The following is a 24,641-nucleotide window of genomic DNA, read 5'->3' as shown; positions in this document are numbered from 1 at the left end:
TCTATTTAGAATGACAGTTTGGCTTCAGCTCTACTGTTGACTATGAATATCTGAGATATTGACTCAGTAGCAGAATACTTGCTGATCATTCTCAAGGACCTGGGTTCATCCCCAATGGAGAGAGAAGGGAGGGAAAGAAGAAGGGAGGGAAAAGAATATAGCAATCTGAATAAAACTTTTACTACTGAAACTAAGATGTGGAACAGACAGCCAGACTTGAGTTTGAATCCTAGTGCTGTCACAAATTTCGTGGATAAATTTAAACAAAAATATGTGAAAGTATAATAAGCTTCTATCCCATTCCTCCAGGATGAGGGAAGTGGAAATAGTAAGTTAATTCCACTGAACTCAATTTGCTCGCCTACAGAATGGGGTAATAATGCCAGTTGGAGCTCTATGAAATTGTCAGTGTTCAACTGTTTTGACCTATGAAGATGATCATTTCAGTTGGTTCAAACAAACTTTACTGACAAGGTGATTCATGTCCAAGACCATGTGAGGACAATGAACCTACTTTAAGTCTGCTCTGAGAAAGATAAGATATTCCCTGTGAAGCTTCTAGCCAGTTGTCTCACTTGACGAACACTGATTTTCCCTTTTCTAGAAGTGTGGTCTCAGGGCCTCTAGGACAAAGCTGAGAGAAGCCATTGTGAACTCAGGATTCTTACACAAAGAGGAGCTTGGAGTGTTTTTGACAAATGTTTGTGAAGGGGTCGAGGGGAATAGCTCAGTGATAGCGTGCTTGCCTACTATATGGGTCCTGGGTTTGATCCCTAGCACCAAAATCAACAGCCAGGTACTGGTGGTTCACACCTGTAATCCTAGCAACTCAGGAGGATAAGATATGAGGATCACAGTTCAAAGCCAGCCCAGCAGGAAAGTCCATCTCAAATCAACCAGAAAAAAAAAAAAAAAAAAAGGAAGTGGAGAGAGATGTTACTCAAGTGCTAGCCTTGAATGAAAGGATCCCAGGCCTGAGTTCAAGCTCCAGGACTCGCACACACAAAAAAGAGAGACAAGAGGAAAATACTGTGCATGCATGCATGCATACGTACACACATACGTACATACATATACATACATACCATGCATATTAGGGGACATGAGTGTAAGAAATAAAGCCAAGCACGGCTGGCTCACTCCTATAATCCTGACTACTTAGGAGGCTGAGATCTAAGGATTGCAGTTCAAAGCCAGGCCAGGCAGGAAAGTCTATGAGACTCTTATCTCCAATAAACTACTCAGAAAAAGCACTAGTGATAGAGCACTAGTGTTCAACACAAAGAAGCTCGGACAGTGCATAAGCCCTGGGTTCAAGCCCCAGGACCAGCCAAAACGAAACAAAAACAACAAAAAGAATGTAAGGAATGAAAGTAAGTAACTAAAAAAATTTTTTTTTCTCCAAAGTCACTTGCCTGTATAAGATAAAGTTTTTAGATCGGAAAAAATTCAGACTATTAGTCAAAAGTGATTATGTAAGCATTTCCCTTTCTGGAATCAGTTGTCTTTAAATATTGAAGTGTGGCATTTAGCTTGGAATTGGAGTGACGAATGCTCATTGGGCACACTTTGTTTTAGGTCCTGTGGACTCCTCAGGTGCTGTCAAATGGGGTTCAGTTCTCCCGCATCAGTCCAGATGGTGAGGAAGGCTACCCTGGCAAGTTAAAAGTCTGGGTGACATATACCCTGGATGGTGGGGAGCTGGTGATCAACTACAGAGCACAGACTAGTCACACCACACCAGTCAATCTGACCAACCATTCTTATTTCAACCTGGCAGGCCAGGTAAGTGAGCCTGTTTCTTCTCTTCTAATGTAATTGACTGGCTTTGTGGATGATGGACCCAGTATGGTGACAGGCTTATCCCCAGGTCATGAAAATGGCTCAATAGAGGATCTGGATTATAATAAATATACAAGAAATGGAAACTGTACAGGAAGGTGCTGCTAGAAAAAATGACTTTCCTATATGCTTCAGATAAGTAATTATTTCAAGAACTCTCTTTCCTCTGATTACAAAGTATGCCTACACCTGCTTCCCTTCATGCACTCCTACTCTCTCTCTCTCTCAATTACTGCCATTCAAAGTGTCTTCCACCCTTACATCTTTGGAAATGTGCTTGCCTAGTACCTTTAAATAATGCTCTCAAAAGGTGAGATGTGGCAGGGAATGTGGCTCAGTGGTAGAGTGCTTGCCTAGCATGCATGAAGCCCTGGGTTCGATTCCTAAGTACTACATAAACAGAAAAAGTGGTAGAGTGCTAGCTTTAAGTAAAAGAAGCTCAGGGACAGTGCCCAGACCCTGAGTTCAAGCCCCAAGACTGGCACAAAAAAATGCAATGCCTATGTGTATCTGATCAGATAAAATAATATTTATTGAAATGAACTCCAGGAAATGGGAACAAGAGGATTTTGTTTCTTTGTTACCGTTTTTGTGTTCTTTTTAGGGGGTATTGTTTGTTAATTGGTCTGTCTTTGGGAGTGTGAAGGAGGGGGACACAGAAATGGAGGAACAAAGGGTGATCAAATGCAGCACTGGCACTCACTAGACACTGTGTTGAAAACCAACTATACAATTTGTGGGTGGATGTGGGAGGGAGAAATTAGGAGAGAGCAAGGGAAGGGGTGACATGTACTCTTTGCCTGACTTATGCAACTGTAATCCCTTTGTACATCACCTTCATAATAACAATAAAAATAATAATAATGCTATCAAGGTGTGTGTGCTCCCACTGAGCAGCCCACCAGCTCCTCCCAGGGTTTCTGGTAGCCAGTACTACATTGTACAGTAGGTGACAGTGGAAAGAACACTAGACTTGAATCTAGAAGAGCTAGAGCTGGTTATACCTGTTCCAAGCCTATAATCCTACCTGCTCAGGAGGCTGAGATCTGAGGATCATGATTTGAAGCCATCCTGGGCAGAAAAGTCCATGAGACTCTTATCTCCAATTAATCAGCAAAAAATAAGATGTAGAGATGTGGCTCAAGGAGTAGAGCAAGAGCACTGAAGTGAAAAAGCTAAGCAAGAACGTGAGGCCCTAAGTTCAAGATCCAGTATTGGCAGAAAAATAATAAATAAGTAGAAGAGCTGAGATTTTTGGATTAGTAGATGTGTTCTCTCAACTCCACAATAATAGGTATTATTTATCAGCCACTGTTAGAAGTACTTTACGAAGGTATTAATAAAAGCATTGAAAGAAGCCAAGACTGGGATAAACCTCAATGAAAGAGCCCTTAAAATGTCTACCTAAGGGTGACATAGAGTCATGGACAACTTCAGTGATCCCCTGTAAGTCATTTTATTCGCTCTTAATGGGAACCTTGGTTGAGGAGGTTCTCACATGAGACATTGAAAAGCTCAGCCAGGGCTGGGAATGTGGCTTAGCAGTAGAGTGCTTGCCTAGCATGCATGAATCCCTGGGTTCAGTTCCTTAGTGCCATGTAAACAGAAAAAGCCAGAAGTGGCACTGTGGCTTAAGTGTGGTAGAGTACTAGCCTTAAGAAAAAAAGGAGGGGCTAGGGAAGTGGCTCAGTGGTAGAGCGCTTGCCTTGCATGCCTGAGGCCCTGGGTTCGATTCCTCAGCACCACATAAGCAAAAAGAAAAAAGACGAGACCCAAAAAACAAAACAAAACAAAAAGACAAAAAGGAGCTCAGGGACACTGCTCAAGCCCTGAGTTCAAGGCCCCCTCCAAAAAAAAGAAAAGAAAAGAAAAGAAAGAACAGGCTCAATCAAACTCTGAGGGTTTTATCTTTATTAATCCCTCTGTGTGTTTTTCCTTCTGTGTGTGTGTGTGTGTGTGTGTGTGTGTGTGTGTGTGTGTGTGTGTGTGTGTGTGTGTGTGTGTGTGTGTGACAGTAGTGGAGCTTGAACTCAGGGCCCAGGCCATAACTCTTTCACTCAAGGCTGGCATTCTACCACAGGAGGCATAGCTGTACTTCCAGATATTTTTTTTTTTTGGGGGGGGGGGTCCAGTCGTGGGGCCTGAACTCTGAGCCTGGGCGCTGTCCCTCAGCTCTTCAGCTCAAGGCTAGCGCTCTAGCCACAGCACCACTTCTGGCTTTTTTCTTTATGCTTATGTGGTGCTGAGGAATCGAACCCAGGGCCTCATGCATGCAAGGCAAGTGCTCTACCACTGAGCCTCCTTCCCAGCCCTACTTCCAGATTTTTAGTGATTAACTAGAGATAAGAATCTCACAGACTTCTCTGCCTGGGCTGGCCTCACACCTCAGTCCTCAGACCTCAGCCCCCTAAGTAGCTAGGATTACAGACTGCAGATGTGAACCACCAGTACCAGGCACTTCCAGCTTTTCAGAAGGACTCTACATTGTCCACACTACTTGAGTCACTCTGGCATAATTTACTACAAGACAATATTTACAGTCAATCATATTATCTTGCATTTTTACCATTTTGGGGGGTTGGTGCTGATCAGCCGATCTTTTTCTGTTATTTTCTCAAATAACAATTCATTGGTTCTTATGTATTTTCCAAACTTACCCCTTTAAAAATAAGAATTGCAAGCTGGGCACATAAGAATTACAAGCTGGGCACCAGTGGCTCATGCCTATAATCCTAGATCTGAGGATTGCAGCTGAAAGCCAGCCTGGGCAGGAAAGTCTGTGAGACTCTTATCTCCAATAAACCACCAGAAAACTGGAAATGGTGGTATGGTTCAAGTGGTAGAGCACTCGCCTTGAGGTGAAGAGCGGAGGTGCCAGAAGTGGCACTGTGGCTCAAGTAGTAAGAATGCTCCATTGAGCTGAAGAGCTCAGTGCGCAGGCCCAGAGTTCAAGTCCCACAACTGAAGGGAAAAAAAAGTGAGGGTTAAAAAAGAATTGTAGCTCTTTCCTTGCTTGTTATTCTTTAGGAACATTCATCATTCTTTTACCAGTCTTTTTTTTTGGGTCCGGTCGTGGGGCCTGAACTCTGGGTCTGGGCTCTGTCCCTCAGCTCTTCAGCTCAAGGCTAGTGCTCTACCACTTGAGCCATAGTGCCACTTCCGGCTTTTTTTTTTTTTTTGCTTATGTGGTGCTGAGGAATCGAACCCAGGGCCTCATGCATGCAAGGCAAGCACTCTACCACTGAGCCACCTTCCCAGCCCCTCTTTTACCAATCTTAAAACAAATTAGGTCAGGTATGATGGAACATGCCTTTAATCTCAGTACTCCATAGGTTGAGGTAGAAGGATTGAAAGAAAGTTTGAAGTCAGCCTGGACTAGAGACATGGGACCTTAACTAGAAAAAAAAAAATACCCAAAAGACCACCATATGAAGCTCTACTTTTAAAATTAAGTTTACAGAGAAATGATGAGAATAGCTGGGAAGGTGGCTCAGTGGTAGAGTGCTTGCCTTTTGCATGCAAGAGGCCCTGGTTCAATTCCTCAGCACCACATAAGCAGAAAAAGATGGACGTGGCACTGTGGCTCAAGTGGTAGGGCGCTAGCCTTGAGCTGAAGAGCTGAGGGACAGTGCCCAGGCCCAGAGTTCAGGCCCCACGACCGACAAAAAAGAATTTGACAAAATTCATAAGATTTACTACAATTTTGTTGTTGTTTTTCCAGTCCTGGGGCTTGAGTCACTTGAGCCACAGCACCACTTCTGGCTTTTTCTGTTTATGTGGTACTGAGGAATCAAACCCAGGGCTTTATAGCTTTTAGCTTTTTGCTAGATAATTGGAGATAAGAGTCTCACTGACTTTCCTGCTGGGACTCTCTTTGAACTGTGATCTTTAGATCTCAGCATCCTGTGAAGCTATGATTACAGATGTGAGCTACCCCCTACTTATGAGTAATGTAGCTTGAATCCACAATTCAAAACTTAATACGTCAAATAGTCTGCTTATGTATTTTTTATATACTTTGTTTTTAAATTCAGCAAACAATCTTTTTGTTTTGCTTTGGAGTGCAAGCATTGGTTCATCACCTCTCATTTGAAAATTAGAAGTCTAGGGGGAAAAGTAAGTCGTGTTTTCCAATGAGTGGAAAAGGTATGGAGATTGCAGGAGTTTCACTGCTTTGTTGGATTTTGTTTTGTTTATCCTGTTCCATCCTGTGCAGGACATAAAACTCAGAGATTTTTTTTTGGGGGGGGGGGGGTCAGTCGTGGGGCTTGAACTCTGAGTTTGGTCGCTGTCCCTGCACTCTTCAGCTCAAGGCAAGCACTCTACCGCTTGAGCCACAGCGCCACTTCCGGTTTTCTAGTGGTTTATTGAAGATAAGTGTCTCATGGACTTTCCTGCCCAGGCTAGCTTTGAACCATGATCCTCAGATCTCAGTCTCCTGAGTAGCTAGGATTACAGGCGTGAGCCACCAGCGCCCCTGGCTTCAGATAATTTTTTTTTTAATTGAAAATTTGCCTAAAGAGCTGTAAGAGTGTGTCTGGGGAAATTTGAGTCAGAGGTGTGGTTCTAGTATGACTAGGCAGATCCATCATCAGGGACCCAGGTTCTTCCATTTTTACATTGTCCTTCCTCAATGTTTGGGTGTTGTCTTCAGGCATACCTAATAGTCAAAGAGTGGTTGCTACAGCTCAATATCCTCACCAGGCAATGGTGGCTCATGCCTGTAATCCAAGCGATTTAGCAGGTTGTGATCTGAGGATCTTGGTTTGAAGCCAACCCGTGCAGGAAATTTTGTGAGACTCTTATCTCCACTAAAACTACCCAAAAAAAGCCAGAAGCAGAACTCTGGCTCAAGTAGGACAGCTCTAGCCTTGAGCAAAAGAAGCTCAGGGACAGCACCCAGGCCCTGAGTTCAAGTGCCAGGATCAGCAAAAGAAAGGAAGGAAGCAAGCAAGGAAGGAAGGAAGGAAGGGAAGGAGGGAAGAAGGGAGCTAGGGGGGAGGGAGGAAGAAATCACCTCCTCCTAGTCACCTCTAGAGATCTAAAAAAAGACCTAGTCCTTTTTCCATGCCACTAATATTTCCTTTCTAAGAATAAGTAAAAACTTTCCTAGAAGCCCTCCCCCCTCCTACACACAGACTTCCACTTTTTTTTTTTTTTTTCCGGTCATGAGGCTTGAACTCTGGGCCTAGGTGCTGACCCTCAGCTATTCAGCTCAAGGCTAGCACTCTACCACTTGAGCCACAGTACCACTTCCAGTTTTCTGAGTGGTTTATTGGAGATAAGAGTCTCATGAACTTTCCTGCCTGGGCTGGCTTTGAACCATGATCCTCAGATCTCAGCCTCCTGTAGCTAGGATTACAGACATGAGCCACTGGCATCCAGCTTGACTTTCACATTTTTATTGGCCAAAAATGTGACCTATACATGCTTTTTCTGCCAGCAAGGGGATTATACAACCATGATTGGTTTAGAATAATCAACACTGTCTTCTGGGGACAGGGAAGAGTCCCTTTCTCTGAATCTATGGCCCAAGTATGCTAAATCAACAAGGTTCTCCATGTTTCTGGCCTGAAGAAAGGAAAGGTGATTGCAAAGAAGTTAAAGTGACTTATGGGTAATAACCTATAGTCTGTTACTTCTTGCTAGGGGGTAGTAGCAAGTCATGGCAATGTACAAAAAGACTTTAAAGCTCTGTGCAACTCAAATGAATTCTGTAAATGGTTCCTAGCAGCAGCCAAGCAAAGTTAACCAACACATTGTGCTCAGAGATGAACCTCAAGGTCTGTTTGTGAACCAGTGTTTCTTACCAAGTTTTCATCCTCCCTGAGAGGAAAGGAGCCCAACAGTATATTCCACAAGGATAGACCACTACATTTTCCAGGCCAGAAGAGGCAGCAGATGTTAAGCATGCTGCTCTTGAGGCAAAGAATGTCAGGGCTTGGTGACCTAATGGCCATGCTGAGCATGTGGAGCCTGACGAATGTTCCTTTCCTTTTCAATTTATTTGGTGTGTGGTTTTTATGTTGAGTCATTTTCTTCCTGCCTTAATGCTTCAATTAGAAGAGGAAGACGAAAAAAAAAAAAAAAAACAGAAAATAGAAATTCCGAAGCAGCTTTTTTTAAATAATATTAAAACACTGGAAATAAGCATGAGTCAATCCACAGGATAAAGGGATAAACAAATCGTCATGTATTCATATAATGGAATACTACCCAGCAGTAAAAAGGACCATCATACCAATTCAATAGCATGGATGATCTCAAGAGCATTATGTTGTATGGAAGAAATAAAGCACACAAGAATATGTACTGTGAGCCAGGTGCCAGTGGCTCACGCCTGTAATCTTAGCTACTCAAAAGGCTGAGATCTGAGGATCAAGGTTCAAAGCTAGCCCCAGCAGAGAAGTCTGTGAGAGTCTTATCTCAAATAGACCACTAGAAAACTGGAAGTAGCACTGTGGCTCAAGTAGTAGAGCGCTAGCCTTGAGCTGAAGAGCTGAGGGACAGCGCCCAGGCCCAGAGTTCAGGCCCCCCAACCAGCCCCCCCCCCCCCAAAAAAAAGACTTTGCTGCTTGAGTTAACTTCAAACTGTGATCCTCAGATCTCAGCCTCCCGAGTAGCTAGGATTACAGGCATGAGTCACCAATGCACAGCATCACCCCAATTTTATATCCAAAATTGCTGGGGCTTTGCTGGGGCCACTCAATGTTAGTTAAAATTAGATAGGCCTCGGGGCCTTCTAACCACTCACCTGGGCTTCCTAGACTAGCCTTTGACTCCACAGAAGAACCATCTCTCAGACACATGGACTTCAATTCTGACACTTAGACTTGTAGTGTGGTAGGGAGTGGGTCGCCTGGGTGGGAACTGTGCTAGAGAGGGGTACTGGATGCCTCCTGATGAGCCATGGTTTGACTGCCCAGGACATGTGTGTCACTGTCAGTGACTCTGGCTCCAGTAGCAGAACCCCTCCACTAAGAAGCCAAGGTCCAGAAGGCTCTCTAACCACTGTGGGCACTCTGATTTTCACTTTCATATTCCATGTAGAAAAGGAAATGCATCCTGAGGTCACACTTTGAAAACTTCCAAATTTATCAGTGAACCAGGCGCCGATGACTCAGGAGGCTGAGATCTAGAGGATCGTGGTTCAAAGCCAGCTCTTACAGAAAAGTCCATGAAATTCTTATCTCCAACTAAAAAGCAAAAAGCTGGAAGTGGAGATATGGCTCAAGTTGTAAGGATCCAGCCTTCAGTGAAAAAGCAAAGTGAGATAGAAAGGCCTGAGTTCAAGCCCCAGCACAGTGCAAAAACAAAAACAAAAAAAAACAAACGACCACAACAAAAAACCAAATTCATCAGTGAACAAGTTTGGAAATGGCCTTGTCTACCTTCACTAAAGTGATTATATTTAATGATCACCATCCATTTATTAGGATCTAAAGTTTTTTTGTTTTTTGTTTTGTTTTGTCGGTCGTGGGGCTTGAACTCTAGGCCTGAGCACTGTCCCTCAGCTCTTCAGCTCAAGGCTAGCACTCTACCACTTGAGCCACAGCACCACTTCCAGTTTTCTGGTGGTTTATTGGAGATAAGAGTTTCACAGACTTTCCTGCCCGGGCTGGCTTTGAACTACGATCCTCAGATCTCAGCCTCCTGAGTAGCTAGGATTATAGGCGTGAGCCACCGGCACGCAGCAAGAAATGTTATACAATAAAGCAAAATGTAAGGGGCTGGGAAGGTGGCTCAGTGGTAGAGCACTTGCCTTGCATGCATGAAGCCCTGGGTTCATGCACCACATAAGCAAAAAGAAAAAAGCCGGAAGTGGCACTGTGGCACAAGTGGTAGAGCGCTAGCCTTGAGCTGAAGAGCTGAGGGACAGTGCCCAGGCCTAGAGTTCAGGGCCCAGGACCGGACCCAAAAAAAAAAAAAAAAGCAAAATGTAAATGTAAAAATAAGATTAAGCAGTAAGTCTTTTCTTTCTCTTTCCTATTCCTTCCCAGGGCTCTCCAAATATATATGACCATGAAGTCACCATAGAAGCTGATGCTTTTTTGCCTGTGGATGAAACCCTGATTCCTACAGGTTAGTGAATCTAATTGTTTTCCTTCCTTCCCTCCTTTTTTCCTTCCTTCTTTCATTCTTTCCTTCCTTCGTTCCTTCTTTCCTTTCCTTCTTTCCTTCCTTCCTTCCTTCCTTCCTTCCTTCCTTCCTTCCTTCCCTCCTCCCTTTCCTTCATTCTTTCCCTCCTCCCTCCCTCTTTCCCTCCCTCTCTCCTTTCTACAAAGAGAGATTGTGGATTGGATTCCAAGCTCAAGAAAGAGCATTAGTGGTAAGTAAGTCTGGAAAAATGCTCATCAAGGCTGTTAGATTTTTAGTTTTGATATTTTATACATATTTGTATATTTGTTATTTATGTAATATGTTAACATTAGGTGAAGCTGGGTAAAGGTACAATGGAGATGTGTTATTTTTTTAATCACATTTTTGTAAATCTAAAATTGTTTCACATTTTGAAGGTTTAAAAATTAATGTGAGGGGCTGGGAAGGTGGCTCAATGGTAGAGTGCTTGCCTTGCATGCATGAGGCCCTGGGTTTGATTCCTCAGCACCACATAAGCAGAAAGAGCCAGAAGTGGCGCTGTGGCTCAAGTGGTAGAGCGCTAGCCTTGAGCTGAAAAGCTGAGGGACAGCGCCCAGGCCCAGAGTTCAAGCCCCATGACCAGCAAAATAAATAAATTAATAATAATGTGAGATTAAAAACTTCACCTTTCCTGAAAATGTGCCCTATACTAGCTAAAGGCTTGTCTTTAGTTTGGCCTCTTTAACACAATGGAGTTGTATTTATGACAGCAAGTAAAATTTTTTTGCAAGGAAAAAAAGATAAGTATGTGAGCCTGTATACTAAACAAAAACCTCAATTACAAAATAAGGAATTAGAAACTTCCAGAAATATAGTGGCTATGAAACTAGTTGGAGAGCTGGGAATGTGGCTTAGTGGTAGAGTGCTTGCCCAGCATACATGAAGCCCTGGGTTTGATTCCTCAGTACCACATACAGAAAAAGCCAGAAGTGGCACTGTGGCTCAAGTGGTAGAGTGCTAGCTTGAGCAATCAGAGCTCAGGGATCCAGGCACCAGTAGCTCACACCTGTAATCCTAGGCAGTCGTGAGACTCATCTCTAATTAATCTTAAGTGGTAGCGTACTTACCTTGAGCTGTAAAGCTGAGGCCCAGACAGAGTTCAAGCCCCAATGACTAACAAAACAAAACAAAATGGAGCTCAGGGACAGTGCCCATGCCCTGAATTCAAGCCCCAGCACCAGCAAAATTAATTAATTAAAATGTTAAAAAACCTAATTGGAAAAACAACAAGAAATTGAGAAAAATGGAATGCAAACTTTGGCATCCCAGTTTTGAATATGCTCCTGGGCTCCAAGGCTGGATCTAAAGGCTTTTATGTTGCCTTGGTAACATGTCAGCTTCTGATATTTAAATGACTCACTAGAAGAGCCTGAGCAAGTGACACATCACATCCAAACTGCATAATGATTACATTAGAACTATACGCTCAGACTTTAAGGAAAAATAAAGAGTAAACTGGCAGCACTCAGGCCCTGAGTTCAAGCTGATAGCTCATGCCTATAATCATAGCTACTCAGGGAAGTTGCAACCTGAGGATTAAGGTTTTAAGCCAGCCCAGACTGGGGAGGAAAGTCTATTGAGACTGTTATCACTAATTAACCACCGAGTCAGGGTGGTGGTGGCCCACACCTGTAATCCTAGCTACTCAGGAGGCTGAGATCTGAGAATCACGGGTTCAAAGCCAGCCCAGGCAAGGAAAGTCCGTGAGACTCTTATCTCCAATAAACCACTAGAAAACCGGAGGTGGTGCTGTGGCTCAAGCAGTAGAGCACTCACCTTGAGGTAAAGAGCGCAGGGACAGAGCCCAGGCCCACGACTGACAAAAAAAAAAAAAAAAGAACCACCAAAAGCTGGAAGTGGAGATGTCCCTCAAGTGGTAGAGCACCAGCCCTGAGCAGAAAAAGCTAATAAGACGGAAACCCTGAGCTCACACCCGACTACCAGCAAAGGAAAAAATTAGTGGCAGGTGCTGTTTTGTGACTGATAAGGAAGAAAGCGAACCAGGTAGCTTATAATGCACATTGTGAAATAAAATAAGCATAGTTTTATGAATATTTGTGAAGTGTTCTTATGCTATCCTGTGAGTTTTGATCAGCTAAAAATCACAAATACACATAGTCTGAGATATCTAGATGATTTGACTTCATTTAAGAGGTAATTGAGGCAATAGTAGAGTTTAACTTATAAATCTCATGGACTCATAAAACTCTTTTTTTTTTTTTCTGTCAGTGGTGGGGCTTGAACTCTGGGCCTGGGCGCTGTCCCTCAGCTCTTCAGCTCAAGGTGAGCGCTCTACCACTTGAGCCAAAGCACCACTTCTGGTTTTCTGGTGGTTTATTGGCGATAAGGGTCTCACGGACTTTCCTGCCTGGGCTGGCTTTGAACCAAAATCCTCATACCTCAGCCTCCTAAGTAGTTAGGATTACAGGTGTGAGCCACCAGCGCCCAGCTCAGAAAACTCTTAAAAGCCACAAGCCAGTGGCTCGTACCTATAATCCTAATCACTCGAGAGGCTGAGATCTGAGGATTCAAGTTGAAGTTAAGCCAGGTAGTAAAGTCCATGAGACTCTTCACTTCAGTTAACTATCAAAAGGCTTTGGCTCAAGAGCTCCAGCCTGAGTGAAAAAGCCAAGAGATAAGACCTAGGCTTTGAGTTCAAGCTCCAGTATCAGTGCAAATAATAAAATGATAATAATAACAATAAGGATTCAGATAAAACTCTATACTTGTCCTAATAATGAAAAACTGTTCAAGTGAGTAGGACCTAAGAACTCTGGACTCTGGCAGGTAATAGGCCTTCTTTGTCTTAGCTTCACTGTTAACTATAAGGGGCCTTTGGTCTTCGTGTAATGTTTTAACATGAAACCCTCATGCATTCTCATTTTCTTTTCTACAAATAGAAGGGACATGGATGGAAAGAGCAGGAGCAGTCCCAGGGAAGGACTGTCCTTCTAAAGCACCAGGCAGTGTGTGATCTGGAGAAACTGTCTAGGCCATGTCAGATCTGCACTGGATTCTACTGAACTGTAATCCCTAGGTTGGCCCTAGGTGAATTCAAGGCCAATCCATACAAAATAGACTCATGGACATACCTAAATCCAATATCAAATTTCTGGTTATTCAGCTAGAGGTAGACTGAATGACAAGACCACTTCCCTGAGACATGCTGCAAAAAAAACCTGTTAGACTGGACACACTCCCTTAAGCCTTCTGGAAATTGATAGGCAATGTCAAGAGATTGTGGTTTTGTTGAATTGGAGGTGGGGGGAAGAATATATATGACCTTTGAGATGAGGGGAAGGTTTATAATAGCTTGTCTTTCAGAGAAGACTTGTAAAGAAGCCACATTACAACCTTATATGGTAAGCTCTGCTCATTTTTCTTATTTAACAGATGAAGAAACTATAGAACAAGGAGTTTAACTTAATAAGGGTGCTAGTGTTTGGATATGATTTGTGTCCCTTCAAGGTTTATATGCTGGAAAAACTTGATCCAGGTTGAAGAGATGAGGTCTAGTGTAAGGTAATTAGGACATAGGCCATCATCCTTAGAAGAAATTAATGCTAGTCTCTCAGTGTGAGTGAAATCTTAGGACAGTGGATCATTATTGCAAAGGGAGGCCTCTTTATGTATTTGAGCTTCCTGTTATGCTATAGCCAAGGGTTCCCTAATAGAGGCCAAAAAGATGAGGTCACTTAGCCGGGCGCTGGTGGCTCACACCTGTAATCCTAGCTACTCAGGAGGCTGAGATCTGAGGATCGCGGTTCAAAGCCAGCCCGGGCAGGAGAGACCGTGAGACTCCTATCTCCAATAAACCACCAGAAAACCGGAAGTGGCGCTGTAGCTCAAGTGGTAGAGTGCTGGCCTTGAGCTGAAGAGCTGAGGAACAGCGCCCAGGCCCAGAGTTCAAGCCCCACAACCGACAAAAAAAAAAAAAAAAAAAAAAGATGAGGTCACTTAATCTTGACTTTTCAGCCTTCAAAACTGTGAACTAAGTCTATTTTTCTCAAGTATATTATTATTATTGCACATAAAAATGGATTGATACGGGCTGGGAAGGTGGCTCAGTGGTAGAGCGCTTGCCTTGCATGCTCAAGGCCCTGGGTTCGATTCCTCAGCACCACATAAGCAAAAAGAAAAAAAAAAGCCGGAAGTGGCGCTGTGGCTCAAGTGGTAGAGCACTAGCCTTGAGCTGAAGAGCTGAGGGACAGTGCCCAGGCCCAGAGTTCAGGCCCCACGACCGGACCAAAAAAAAAAAAAATGGATTGATACCCAAGGATTACATAATTAACAAGTAGTAGAAAGCTATTGGGATTCATACTTCCTCAGTCCCTTGGGCTAGGGATGTAGCTTTGTAACTTGTTATCGTAAACAAGACCCTGTGTCTGATGCCAGCACTGGAAGAAAAAAAAAAGTGAGAGAGAGAAGAAATTAGGTTTCTAACAAGACTCATACTCCACAGACCTTACAATGTGCTAGGTATGAAAAAAAGTTCAGGTTGTGATTTTAGCTGGTTACCAGTGATTCACACCTGTAATCCCAGCTACTCAGGAGGCTGAGTACCTGTAGTTTAAAGCCAGCAAGGCAGAAAAGCCTGTGAGACACTTATGTCCAATTAACCATCAAAAGGCCAGAAGTGGAGGTGTGGCTCAAGTGGTAGAGCACTAACCTTGAGCTAAAAGCTAAGGAAAGCTAAGCACTCTGGCTCTGAGTTCAGGCCCCAGTACCAGCACTGAAAAGGAAGGAAGGAAAGAAGGGAGGGAGGGAGGGAGGAAGGAAGGAAGGAAGGAAGGAGAAAGAAAAAAAGAAAGAAAGAAAGAAGGGGAAGGAGAGATGGAGGAAAGGAGGAAAGAAGGGAAAAAGGAAAGTTGGTTTGGGATGGTGAACAAAGATTTCTCTCCTCTAAGAAAAAAGAAGTTTGGGGGCTGGGAAGGTGACTCAGTGGTAGAGTGCTTGCCTCGCATGCATTAGGCCCTGAGTTCAATTCCTCAGCACCACATAAGCAGAAAAAGCTGGAAGTGGCGCTGTGGCTCAAGTGGTAGAGTGCTACCCTTGAGCTGAAGAGCTCAGGGACAGCGCCCAGGCCCAGAGTTCAGGCCCCACAACCAACAAAAAAAAAAAAAAAAGTTTTGACAGAATTGTTAGTTCTCTCTTTTTTTTTCTTTTGCTACCTTTTGTACAGATTACATCACAGCTTCTCTTAATTTTCTTCCCTGTTTTTCCTTCTATTCAATGTTTTCCTACCTTTCTGCAAACACAAGAAAACCATGGTTGATTTCAAAGGCGAAAGGAAAAAGAGAGGAATTTTTCTGAAATTAAAAATATGAGTTTGTCTGGCCTTGTCAGCCTAACAAAGAAGGGCATGTAGGAAAGGAAAACTCCAGGTCAGGCAAAGTGCAGCTGGAAATTCTTGCAACCCTCTGTAGCCTCAAAGGTCATAGTTCTGTTGCAACATATGACATATGACATATCCTTTGTCTTACTGGTTCTTTTCTTTTTCAAGTTATGTTGAAAGCTCGTTTTTTCATATTAGTACATGTTAACTATATGTGGAATTTTTTATTTTTATTTATTTATTTTTTGGCGCTAGTCCTGGGACTTAAACGTAAGCTATGGGCACTGTCCCTGAGCTTTCTTGCTCAAGGCTACACTCTAGCCATGAGGCTAGCACTCAAGGCTACCACTTGAGCCACTGCTCCACTTCTAGCTTTTTGGTAGTTAGAGATAAGAGTCTCACAGACTTTCCTGCCTGGGCTGGCTATGGAACTACAATCCTCAGATCTCAGCCTCCTGAGTAGCTAGGATTACAGGTGTGAGCCACCGGTACCTGGCTACTATGATATCTTGATACATGTGAATAATATACTTTGGTCATATGTATGTTGGCAATTACTAGTGAAGGTGATAGGAAAATTACCTCTGAGAGAAAATTCACAAATATGATAAAAGAAAAGCTTTACTACTTACTTTCGTTATTTGGAGCATTCATACAGCAGAATGCCAGGTGATAGATTCATTCATGGCCTTTTCTTCTCCATGACATTCCCTGGGATAACTGCCTGGTGGTACAGAGGACCTCAGAACTCAGGAGTAGAAAGTTATGTTCAATTCCAGCCTCCTTGTATATATATAAATGGGCTTTTACTCCAAGAATGAGTGGGTTTGCTCACCTTCTGGGTCCTCTGCTTGCAGTCCCTAATTCCTACTTGTGTACTTGTTTCCTTGTTCAATTTTTTTTTTTTTTTTGGTCGGTCATGGGGCTTGAACTCTGGGCTTGGGCACTATCCCCTCAGCTCTTCAGCTCAAGGCAAGCGCTCTACCACTTGAGCCACAGCGCCACTTCCGGTTTTCTAGTGGCTTATTGGAGATAGGAGTCTCACGGACTTTCCTTGCCCGGGCTGGCTTTGAACCGTGATCCTCAGATCTGTCTCCTGAGTAGCTAAGATTACAGGCGTGAGCAACTGGCGCCCGGCTCCTTGTTCAGTTTTATAATTTTAAAAAAATCTATTTTGAACCTACTTATTCTCTTTCAAAACTATTTCAAAGGCTTGGCGCAAGGGCTGGGAAGGTGGCTCAGTGGTAGAGTGCTTGCCTTGCATGCATAAAGCCCTGGGTTCAATTCCTCAGCACCACATAAGCAGAAAAAGCTGAAAGTGGTGCTGTGGCTCACTGAAGTGGTAGAGCACTAGCTTTGAGCTGAAGAGCTGAGGGGCAGTGCCCAGGCCCCGTGTTCAGGTCCCACAACCAGCAAAAAAAAAAAAAAAAAAAGACTTGGCGCTGGTGGCTCACACCTGTAATCTTAGCTTCTCAGGATGCTGAGATCTGAGGATCACAGTTCTGAAGACAGTCGGGCAGAAAAGTCCATGCATAAGACTCTTATCTCCAATAAACTACTCAAAAACAGTCAGAAGTAGTACTGTGGTTCAAGTAGTAGAGTGCTAACCTCGAGCACAAAGATGCTCAGGGACAGTGCCCAGGTCCAGAGTTCCAGTCCCAGGACTGAAAAAAAAAAGAAACTATTTCAAAATTATGTACCTTCTATTATTCTTTTCCTCTTCCCCACTCTGAGCTGTGCTAAAGGGAGATGCTGATTCAGATCTAAACTTAAGGGATGTTTTTCAACTGGGTTAAAGATAGTTAAAAAAAAAAAACAAACTCCAGATGATGGGCAAACACACTGTTATGAGAATGTAGCACTTTACTATTTTACAGTAACTATAATCCTGTGGCCAGGGTACTTAGTAAAATGGTGCCTTCATTCTCCATGTTGTTTGTCACCCGCTTACTGTATTGTCACAGAGAAAAACGGTAGTGTGGCATACAGTTACCGAGAACGAAAGTAAGTATACTGTGATGAAAATACTGTCTGTGTTTACTGCAAATCTCTGTTTAAACTTCTACTCCAAGCAGGGCCTACAAACTTCTAGGACCCTTGGGACCCTGATTTTTCTCCTGCATACCTTTCTTTTGGCAGTCATAGAGGATATAGGTCTTGAGCCCTTACAGCAATAAAGCACTCAAGATACCAGTGTTTATAACATGGCCTCTTCATTCTCCTCTTTTCCAACTCTCCTCCCATAAAAGGTTCCTTTTTGCCAGAGTGCCAGTGGCTTATGCCCTGTAATTCTAGCTACTCAGGAGGCTAAGATCTGAAGATAAAGGTTCTAAGCCAGTCCAGACAGGAAAGTCCATGTCATTTCCATTTAACCAGATAAAAAGTCAGAAGTGGAGGTGTGGCACGAATGGTAGAGTACCAGCCATGAGTGAAAAATCTAAGAGAACCTTGAGTTCAAGCTCTAAGTACCCCCACGCCCCTAAAAAACAACAGTGCATTTGCTCTTATGTAGGATGGGACTTGCTCTCCTTGGGGCATCTTTGTTCCTCTTGAATGTGCTTGCTTGCTTACTATAGGCAGGGTTAGGCCTGTAGGTTCCCGGAAGTGGAGCTCTTAGAAGCTGTTATCAAGAAGGAAAAGTATAGAAGCATCTCTAAGACAGAGAAAACTCTAGTCCCGGCTCTCCATACACCATGTCAGACCTGATTCTACAGCCCTGTCCTGTGACAGCAAAAGGAAAGTAGGCCCTGGAGTCCTACTAGAACTAAGCCAGCTAACTGTGAGCAAGTGAGAAGAATCCAATGGAGGTTTCTTCAAGAGACTGTTTTATTCACAGGGTTATAAATGTTCCCTTCACCCATGGCAGAATGGAGAAAGAGAGCAAGGTAGGCATGCAATCTGGCAAGACAAAAACCACATACACAACTAGAGAGGTTCTTGGAAGCATTTATAGCACATTGCTTTTTTTTCTTTGTTAGTAGTAAGTAAGGGATTAAGAAAGCCGAAATGAATGCTTTGGCCATTTGTGTTTTTACTTCTGACAGCAACAGTAAAATCTTCTTTTCCCTGAGAAAATGTGTTTGGTGTTGATGAAAATTCACTCCATCTATTCAGTTCCCTATCCCGCTTTTGTTCACCTGCTGTCCTTAATCTGCTCCGTTTTGGAAAGCTCATTCAAACATTACCTGAAAGCAACCCCAGTTTGACAAAATTAGAATTCTGGTAGGAAAAGGCTTGCCACAAGGCTGTGGAGAGACTTTGCTATTTCCTATCTGCCTTTCTCAGTTCAACCTAATTACTTCTTGCTCTAATTACTTCTCTAGAACAGGCCTGTGGGTCTACCCTGGAGAAATAACAAATTCCAAAGTAGCCTCCTGTTTCAAAGTTTCTGTGGATAAACACTGTTTTGATCTTCAAAGTTCAGCATGTGGGTTTTAATCTTTCTGGACCTCCTGATAGAAAATTCCTTTAGACTTTATCAAATACTAAAATTCCAGGCATAGTATTTAGTATTTGCTTTAATCATCCCCACAAGCTAGAAGCTGGTAGACTGTAATTCTGGCTCCTCAGGAGGCTGAGATCTGAGGATCACAGTTCAAAGCCAACCCAAGCAGATAAATCCATGAGACTCTTATCTTCAATAAACCAGCAATCAGTCAGAAGTAGAGCTATGGCTCAAGTGGTAGAGTGCCAGGCTTGAGTGAAGAAGCTAAACTAGTTCAAACCCCACTACTAACACTCACAAAAATCTCCAAAGATCCTTTTTCCTTTCACCCTCCCCCGTGTCTTACTCATCAGGTCCCACTGAGTTTTATCTTCAGAGTAATTCGGAGTCATATTTGCTCTATGACTCTACTTCCGTCAGCTCTGTCCTACTTTAGGTGGGTTTTTTTTCTTGTATAGATCAGTGCCTACGCTTCATCCATTGGTATCCATGAATGAATAAAAATTTATTTGATCACTCCCTAACTGAAAATGAAATTCTCTAACAATATATCTTCAAGTCAGGTACCGGTGGCACTGTGCCTGTAATCCTAGTTACTCAGATTCTGAGGACCAAGGTTCCAAGCCAGCTTAGGCAGAAAAGTCCCCATGCAATTCTTATTTCAATTAACCCTCAAAAACCGGAAATGGAACTGTGGCTCAAAGTGGTAGAGCACTAGCCTTGAGGAAAAGGGCTCAGGGACAGTGCCCAGGCTCTGAGTTTAAGCCCCACAACTAATAGCAACAACAAAAGTGTCTTCATTCTGTTCCCTAAAGGTATGATGCTAAAATGTAAGTCCTCAGCCTGGATACATGACTCGAGTGGTAGAGCATCAGCCACGGAAACCAAGAAAATATCAGTCCCTGAGTTCAAAGACTGGTGCCAGCAAAAATAAAATAAAATGTAAATCTAAGTTTGATCATCAACTGCTAAAAAACAAACAAAATAAAACAAAAACCTCTTAGATGCCTCCCTAGCTCCCCATTTCCTGTGTGTCTCTCATATTCTACCTATTTCTGCAATCTCCCTGCCCCCGGCCTATAGAGACTGCAAACACCCACCTTGTTTGAGCATTAAATCCCCACTCATCCTTCAAGACTTCTACTTTCTCCTTAGAAAGCTGTCCCCCACTTCCTGGAAATAATAGATTCCTTCTTGCACATGGTTTTGTAATGACATAAGCTGCTCAGAATTCATCCTATGTTCAGACTCCTTATCAACTCCAGAAGGTCTGGCAGGATTTAACTGCAGAACAAAAGTAGGGATTTTCAAGTTAGACTGCTTTGGGTTGAAGCTGGAAAAACTAATTTATGCTAAATAAAAAAAGCAAATGAAGTAAGAGCCAATCTGAGCAACCTAGGAACAGCTTCCTCCCCCGCACCCGTCTCTCTACTCTTTGCTTCTTTACAGTTGTTTTAAATATAGTATATTCATGCAATATGGTATGAGAATTGGGATTCAGAAAATCAGATAAAGACCTCAGCTCTACTCCCCACCAGCCATGCCCTCAAGTCAGCCAAGGAAAATGTGGATCTTATCAACCAAATGTATAATACCTTATTAGAAGGTGATTGTGGGAAGTGAACTTTGAGATCCTGTCCATTTCTAACAGCAGTGGAGAACTAGGAGTTGGAGGGCCACCTTTTCTGTTTCTGCTTGATCCTGTCTGTGAAATGATCTTCATGTGTCCACCAGCTGTCGGTGCCAGAACTCAGGGCTGAGCATTAGTATGTGAAATGTAGAATGGCAGGCCCACTGCGTCACTCCACAAGTGGAAAGCTAGAGCACCACGTTCTGATCGTCATCTTTAGCTCCTACGTTCAGGAAACAAGCCCTTTCAGCTCTCCATCTGCCCTCCTCCCTTTTTCTTATCCCAGCTTCCATCACCAGGAAGGATTAAGTACCTACTATGTGCCAGGTACTATGCCAGCCCTCAGAAAGTAACATTGAACCAAACTGGATAAGCTCTTCCTATGTGAAGACCATAACCAAGTGCATAGCACAGATTCTCTTGTCATCCAGGCAAGGCTCCATATTCAGGAAGTACTTGAGCAACATTGAAGATTAAAGTTATGATCCTGAATCTTATGGAATGGTCACCCCTGACTTGTTTACAGTCCCTCCTAGACAGTACTCAAGGAGTACTCAAGGGTCAATGCCCAAACTCCAAGGACATGTCCCAGTAGTGATGTTCCCACAGGGCACCTGACTAAATTCCTCTCTACAAAATGGCCCCAGGAATGGTTTTAAGAACCTCCATAATAACTCCCTAAAGTATCTGTATTCCCTGTCCCTGCTAGGAAATACATCACTGCTACAAGCTTGGCAAACATGAGCCATTGTGGTAGAGATTTGGCAGGATAAAAGCTCAGAAATTAGCACTTAGCCAGGCTATGTGTAATTCCTGTGAAAATTACAGGCTCACATCAAGTGAATTTGTCAGATGGAGAGTTTGTTGCTAGAGCTCTGACCACCACTCGTGGAGAGCTAATTGAAAACCCACATTTCCTCCCTCCAGGTCAGAACAAAGGCTGGCTATAGTTCATTCTAGGTGCATAGCAATTCTTAGAAGTCATTTCATTCTGAAGGGACTGAGTGGTAAGGGGGAGCGGATGGGGAGCTGGGAGATCAAACAACGGGTTAGAGACTAACTCAAGTGAGTTCACAGAACAGATGAGTTAGGTTCTGGTAATATTTATAGAGCATCTACTGACTGCTGCTTGCTTCCTGAGGCCTATAAAGACAATGAAGCACTGTCTCTGCCTTAGAGAAGCTCCCAGGAAGTAGAAGTACTGCATATGTTTGGAGCTGGGTTAGACATCCTGTCCACTGGGCTAAGGGAACATAGAGGCAAGGCAAGGAGATTTTCCTGAGCTCACTCTGGGCAGTGAGGCTTCTTAGTGTCCATGCAGCAATCTAGCAGCGAGGAGAAGGAGCATACCAAAGCACAGAATACAACAGCAGGGCTGACTTTTGGCCAAACAGTTAGCCAGGCATCCAGATAAGAGATATCCAGCAAGCAGTTGGCAAATGATGATGATGTTAAGAGAGAAAAAGAGAGCTGGAGATACAAGTTAGCAGCATGCATTTTGTAGATTTAAGAGAGAAAAAGAGAGCTGGAGATACAAGTTAGTAGCATGCATTTTGTAGATTTCCAAGAGGGAAATCTCGATTGAGGAGATTAATGTGAGGACCAAATGCACAGTAGCCTCTAAACCATCCCCAACACCTAAGGTCCAAGAAATGCCTGCACTAACGGGGAAATGGCCACATTTAGAAAGCAAAGAAAGAGAAAGGGTATCTGGAAGTCTTAGAAAATCCAACAGTGTCAAGACTAGAGAGAGAGAAAAGTCAGAAGAGACCTGGGAAAAAGGCATGATTATAGTCGCTATTATCTTTACCGACCGTGCTTAACAGCATAAACAGAGCAGATGCCAGATTGTGACAGAGAAGAGAGAGTTGGAAAATACCAACCAATGAGTGTTTTCCAATGAAGGCACTTTTTCTTCTTTTTTTGGTGGTAGTACTGAAGTTTGAACTCAAAGTCTCATGCTTCCTAGACAGGTGCTCAACCCTGAGCCACACCTCCAGCCCTTTTTTGCACTGGTTATTTTTCAGATAAATAAGATCTCACTTAGCCGGGCGCTGGTGGCTCATGCCTGTAATCCTAGCTACTCAGGAGGCTGAGATCTGAGGATTGTGGTTCAAAGCCAGCCCGGGCAGGAGAGACCATGAGACTCCTATCTCCAATAAAACCACCAGAAAACCGGAAGTGGCACTGTAGCTCAAGTGGTAGAGCGCTCGCCTTGAGCTGAAGAGCTGAGGGACAGCACCCAGGCCCAGAGTTCAAGCCCCATGACCGACCAAAAAAAAAAAAAAAGGTCTCACTTCCTGCCTGTACACATGCCTGGACTGTGATCCACCTATGTTCTTGCTTCCCAATGGCAGGTATTCAGCATCATGCCCAGCTTTCTTCCATTGAGATGGAGTCTCTTTTCTACCTTGGCTAGGATGGAACTACATATAAAATAGGATGACAGTCACGTGCCATCATACCTTGCTGTTGATTGGGCATCATGTGTATGCCCATGCTGGCCTCAAATCTCAATCCTTCCTCTTTCAGGCACCCAAATAGCTAGGATTACAAGCATGTGCCTGGCTAAGACAACCTTCTTAAATATAGAATTCTGGGTCTATCTCAGACATTCTGGTTCATTCAGGGAGTCAAAGGAGAGGTTTTACTTTTTTGTTGTCAGTCATGGGGCTTGAACTCAGAGCCTGAGTGCTGTCCCAGTTTTTTGGTTTTTTTGTTTTGTTTTGTTTTTTTTCTCAAGGCTAATGCTCTACCACTTTGAGCCGTAGCTCCACTTCCCGTTTTCTGGTAGTTAATTTGAGATAAGAGACTCAGGGACTTTCCTGCTCAGACTGGCTTCAAACCACAATCCTCGGATCTTAGCCTCCTGAGTAGCTAGTTTTACAGGTGTGAGCCATCAGTACCTGGCTCAGGCTTTTCTTTAGGGAGAAGAACTGACTTAAGTCAAATGCTCCTGAGAAGGCTCTAAAAATCCAGCTAAAGTCTAAGAGCATGAATCTGCAGTAGCTGCAATTAGTGTTTCTGTAGGCTTTCTCTGGTTTCTATCAACTGCATGGAGTCAGGAACAGAGGAAGCAGATTGTGAGGAGGTCCACAGTCGGGTTTTGTCAAATGGCAGGGGCAGAAGGCCAAAGTGTGGATGTCGGATCAGTGAGTGTCACTAATCAGGTGGCTCAGGTCATAGACAATGGACCCTTCGCAAGTAGCAGAGTGTGAGGGATGGGAAGGACATGTGGCAGTAGAATATGGCAAATCAGGATCCTGGCAGTCTCCAGAGAAGAGCAGAGCTATTGGATGCCTCTGTGCATTTGGCAGAGCTGGAAGGCGGTGGACAGGCCATAAGCCATTATAAGATGAACTTTTAATTAAGCAGCAGATCCCTAGTTGCCATCCTGATGGGGATCTAAAAATGGAAAAGTACCCTCATGACAATGCCTGTGTGGGTTCATCTGTGAAGCGTGAAATTGCCTTTTCACCTGGAAATGGCCTGCGGTTCAATTTAGCATTTTAGGCTTTGGATATCATGTCATATCCAGAAGCCATCCCCTCCCCCGGAGCAAGAAGGTAAAATCAGAAAGAGCTCAGTGGAAAGCGGGGTAGGAGGAAAACAGCAGTAGAATAAAGCCACAAACCCAAAGCAGCAGCAGAGGAAGTGGGGGGGGGGGGGGGGAGATAGACAAGCTTTGAGGTTGCATGATATGTGAGAATTTGTAGAAATGTTACCTTTGCAAAAAAAAAAAAAAAAAATCCCAAGGTGCTTTACTTGCCAACCACTGGAATGAAGTAAAAAAAATTCCCACCCAGAGTGTTACTTTTAATTATCATTCTCTTTATGTTGTTTCCTAAAATAATAACTGACACTCTAGAGATGATTTACCAAGATGGCTTAATTAGGTGTCAGACGAATACCTGTGCCCAGGAGCCCATTACCACCAGCTTCCTTATGCAAATCCCAATGACTGTTCTGAACCTGACTAGATAAAAGACAGACATAATGGGAGCAGCTGAGCTGGAAGCACAGCTGGGCCGTTCCCATGGAGACTAGACTCCAGAGCCAAGCACTTCCTGTTCCCCCAGCCTTCCTCCCCACTCAGTTTTCAGAGAGAAGTGCAGAAGCCCATCTGAGGCTCAGATCTCCCTATCAATGCTTTTCCAACTTGTTAAAATGCTGATTCTGTCTCCGTGGTCTCCATTAAAGCCCCTGGGGTCCAGGTTTCTAACAAGCGCCGAGGTGATAAATGTACCTGA

The 24,641-nt window shown here is 43.6% G+C and overlaps 1 protein-coding gene across 1 annotated transcript in view; it reads left to right on the top strand.

The window, feature by feature from the left end:
* Galm (galactose mutarotase) overlaps nt 1-24,641 on the top strand; it is a 52,594-nt gene that overhangs the window by 11,709 nt on the left and 16,244 nt on the right. Inside the window, exons 3-4 of the mRNA XM_042675529.1 lie at nt 1,579-1,785; nt 9,843-9,924. Of these exons, the coding sequence (XP_042531463.1) occupies nt 1,579-1,785; nt 9,843-9,924 (289 nt within the window). The remainder of the gene's footprint in view (nt 1-1,578; nt 1,786-9,842; nt 9,925-24,641) is intronic.

Source organism: Dipodomys spectabilis, unplaced genomic scaffold (assembly GCF_019054845.1).
Source record: "Dipodomys spectabilis isolate Male_0828 unplaced genomic scaffold, ASM1905484v1 ptg000026l, whole genome shotgun sequence".
Taxonomy (NCBI): Eukaryota; Metazoa; Chordata; class Mammalia; order Rodentia; family Heteromyidae; genus Dipodomys; species Dipodomys spectabilis.
Note: the sequence above shows the minus strand (reverse complement) of the source record. Positions and strands in the feature narration are given on the sequence as shown.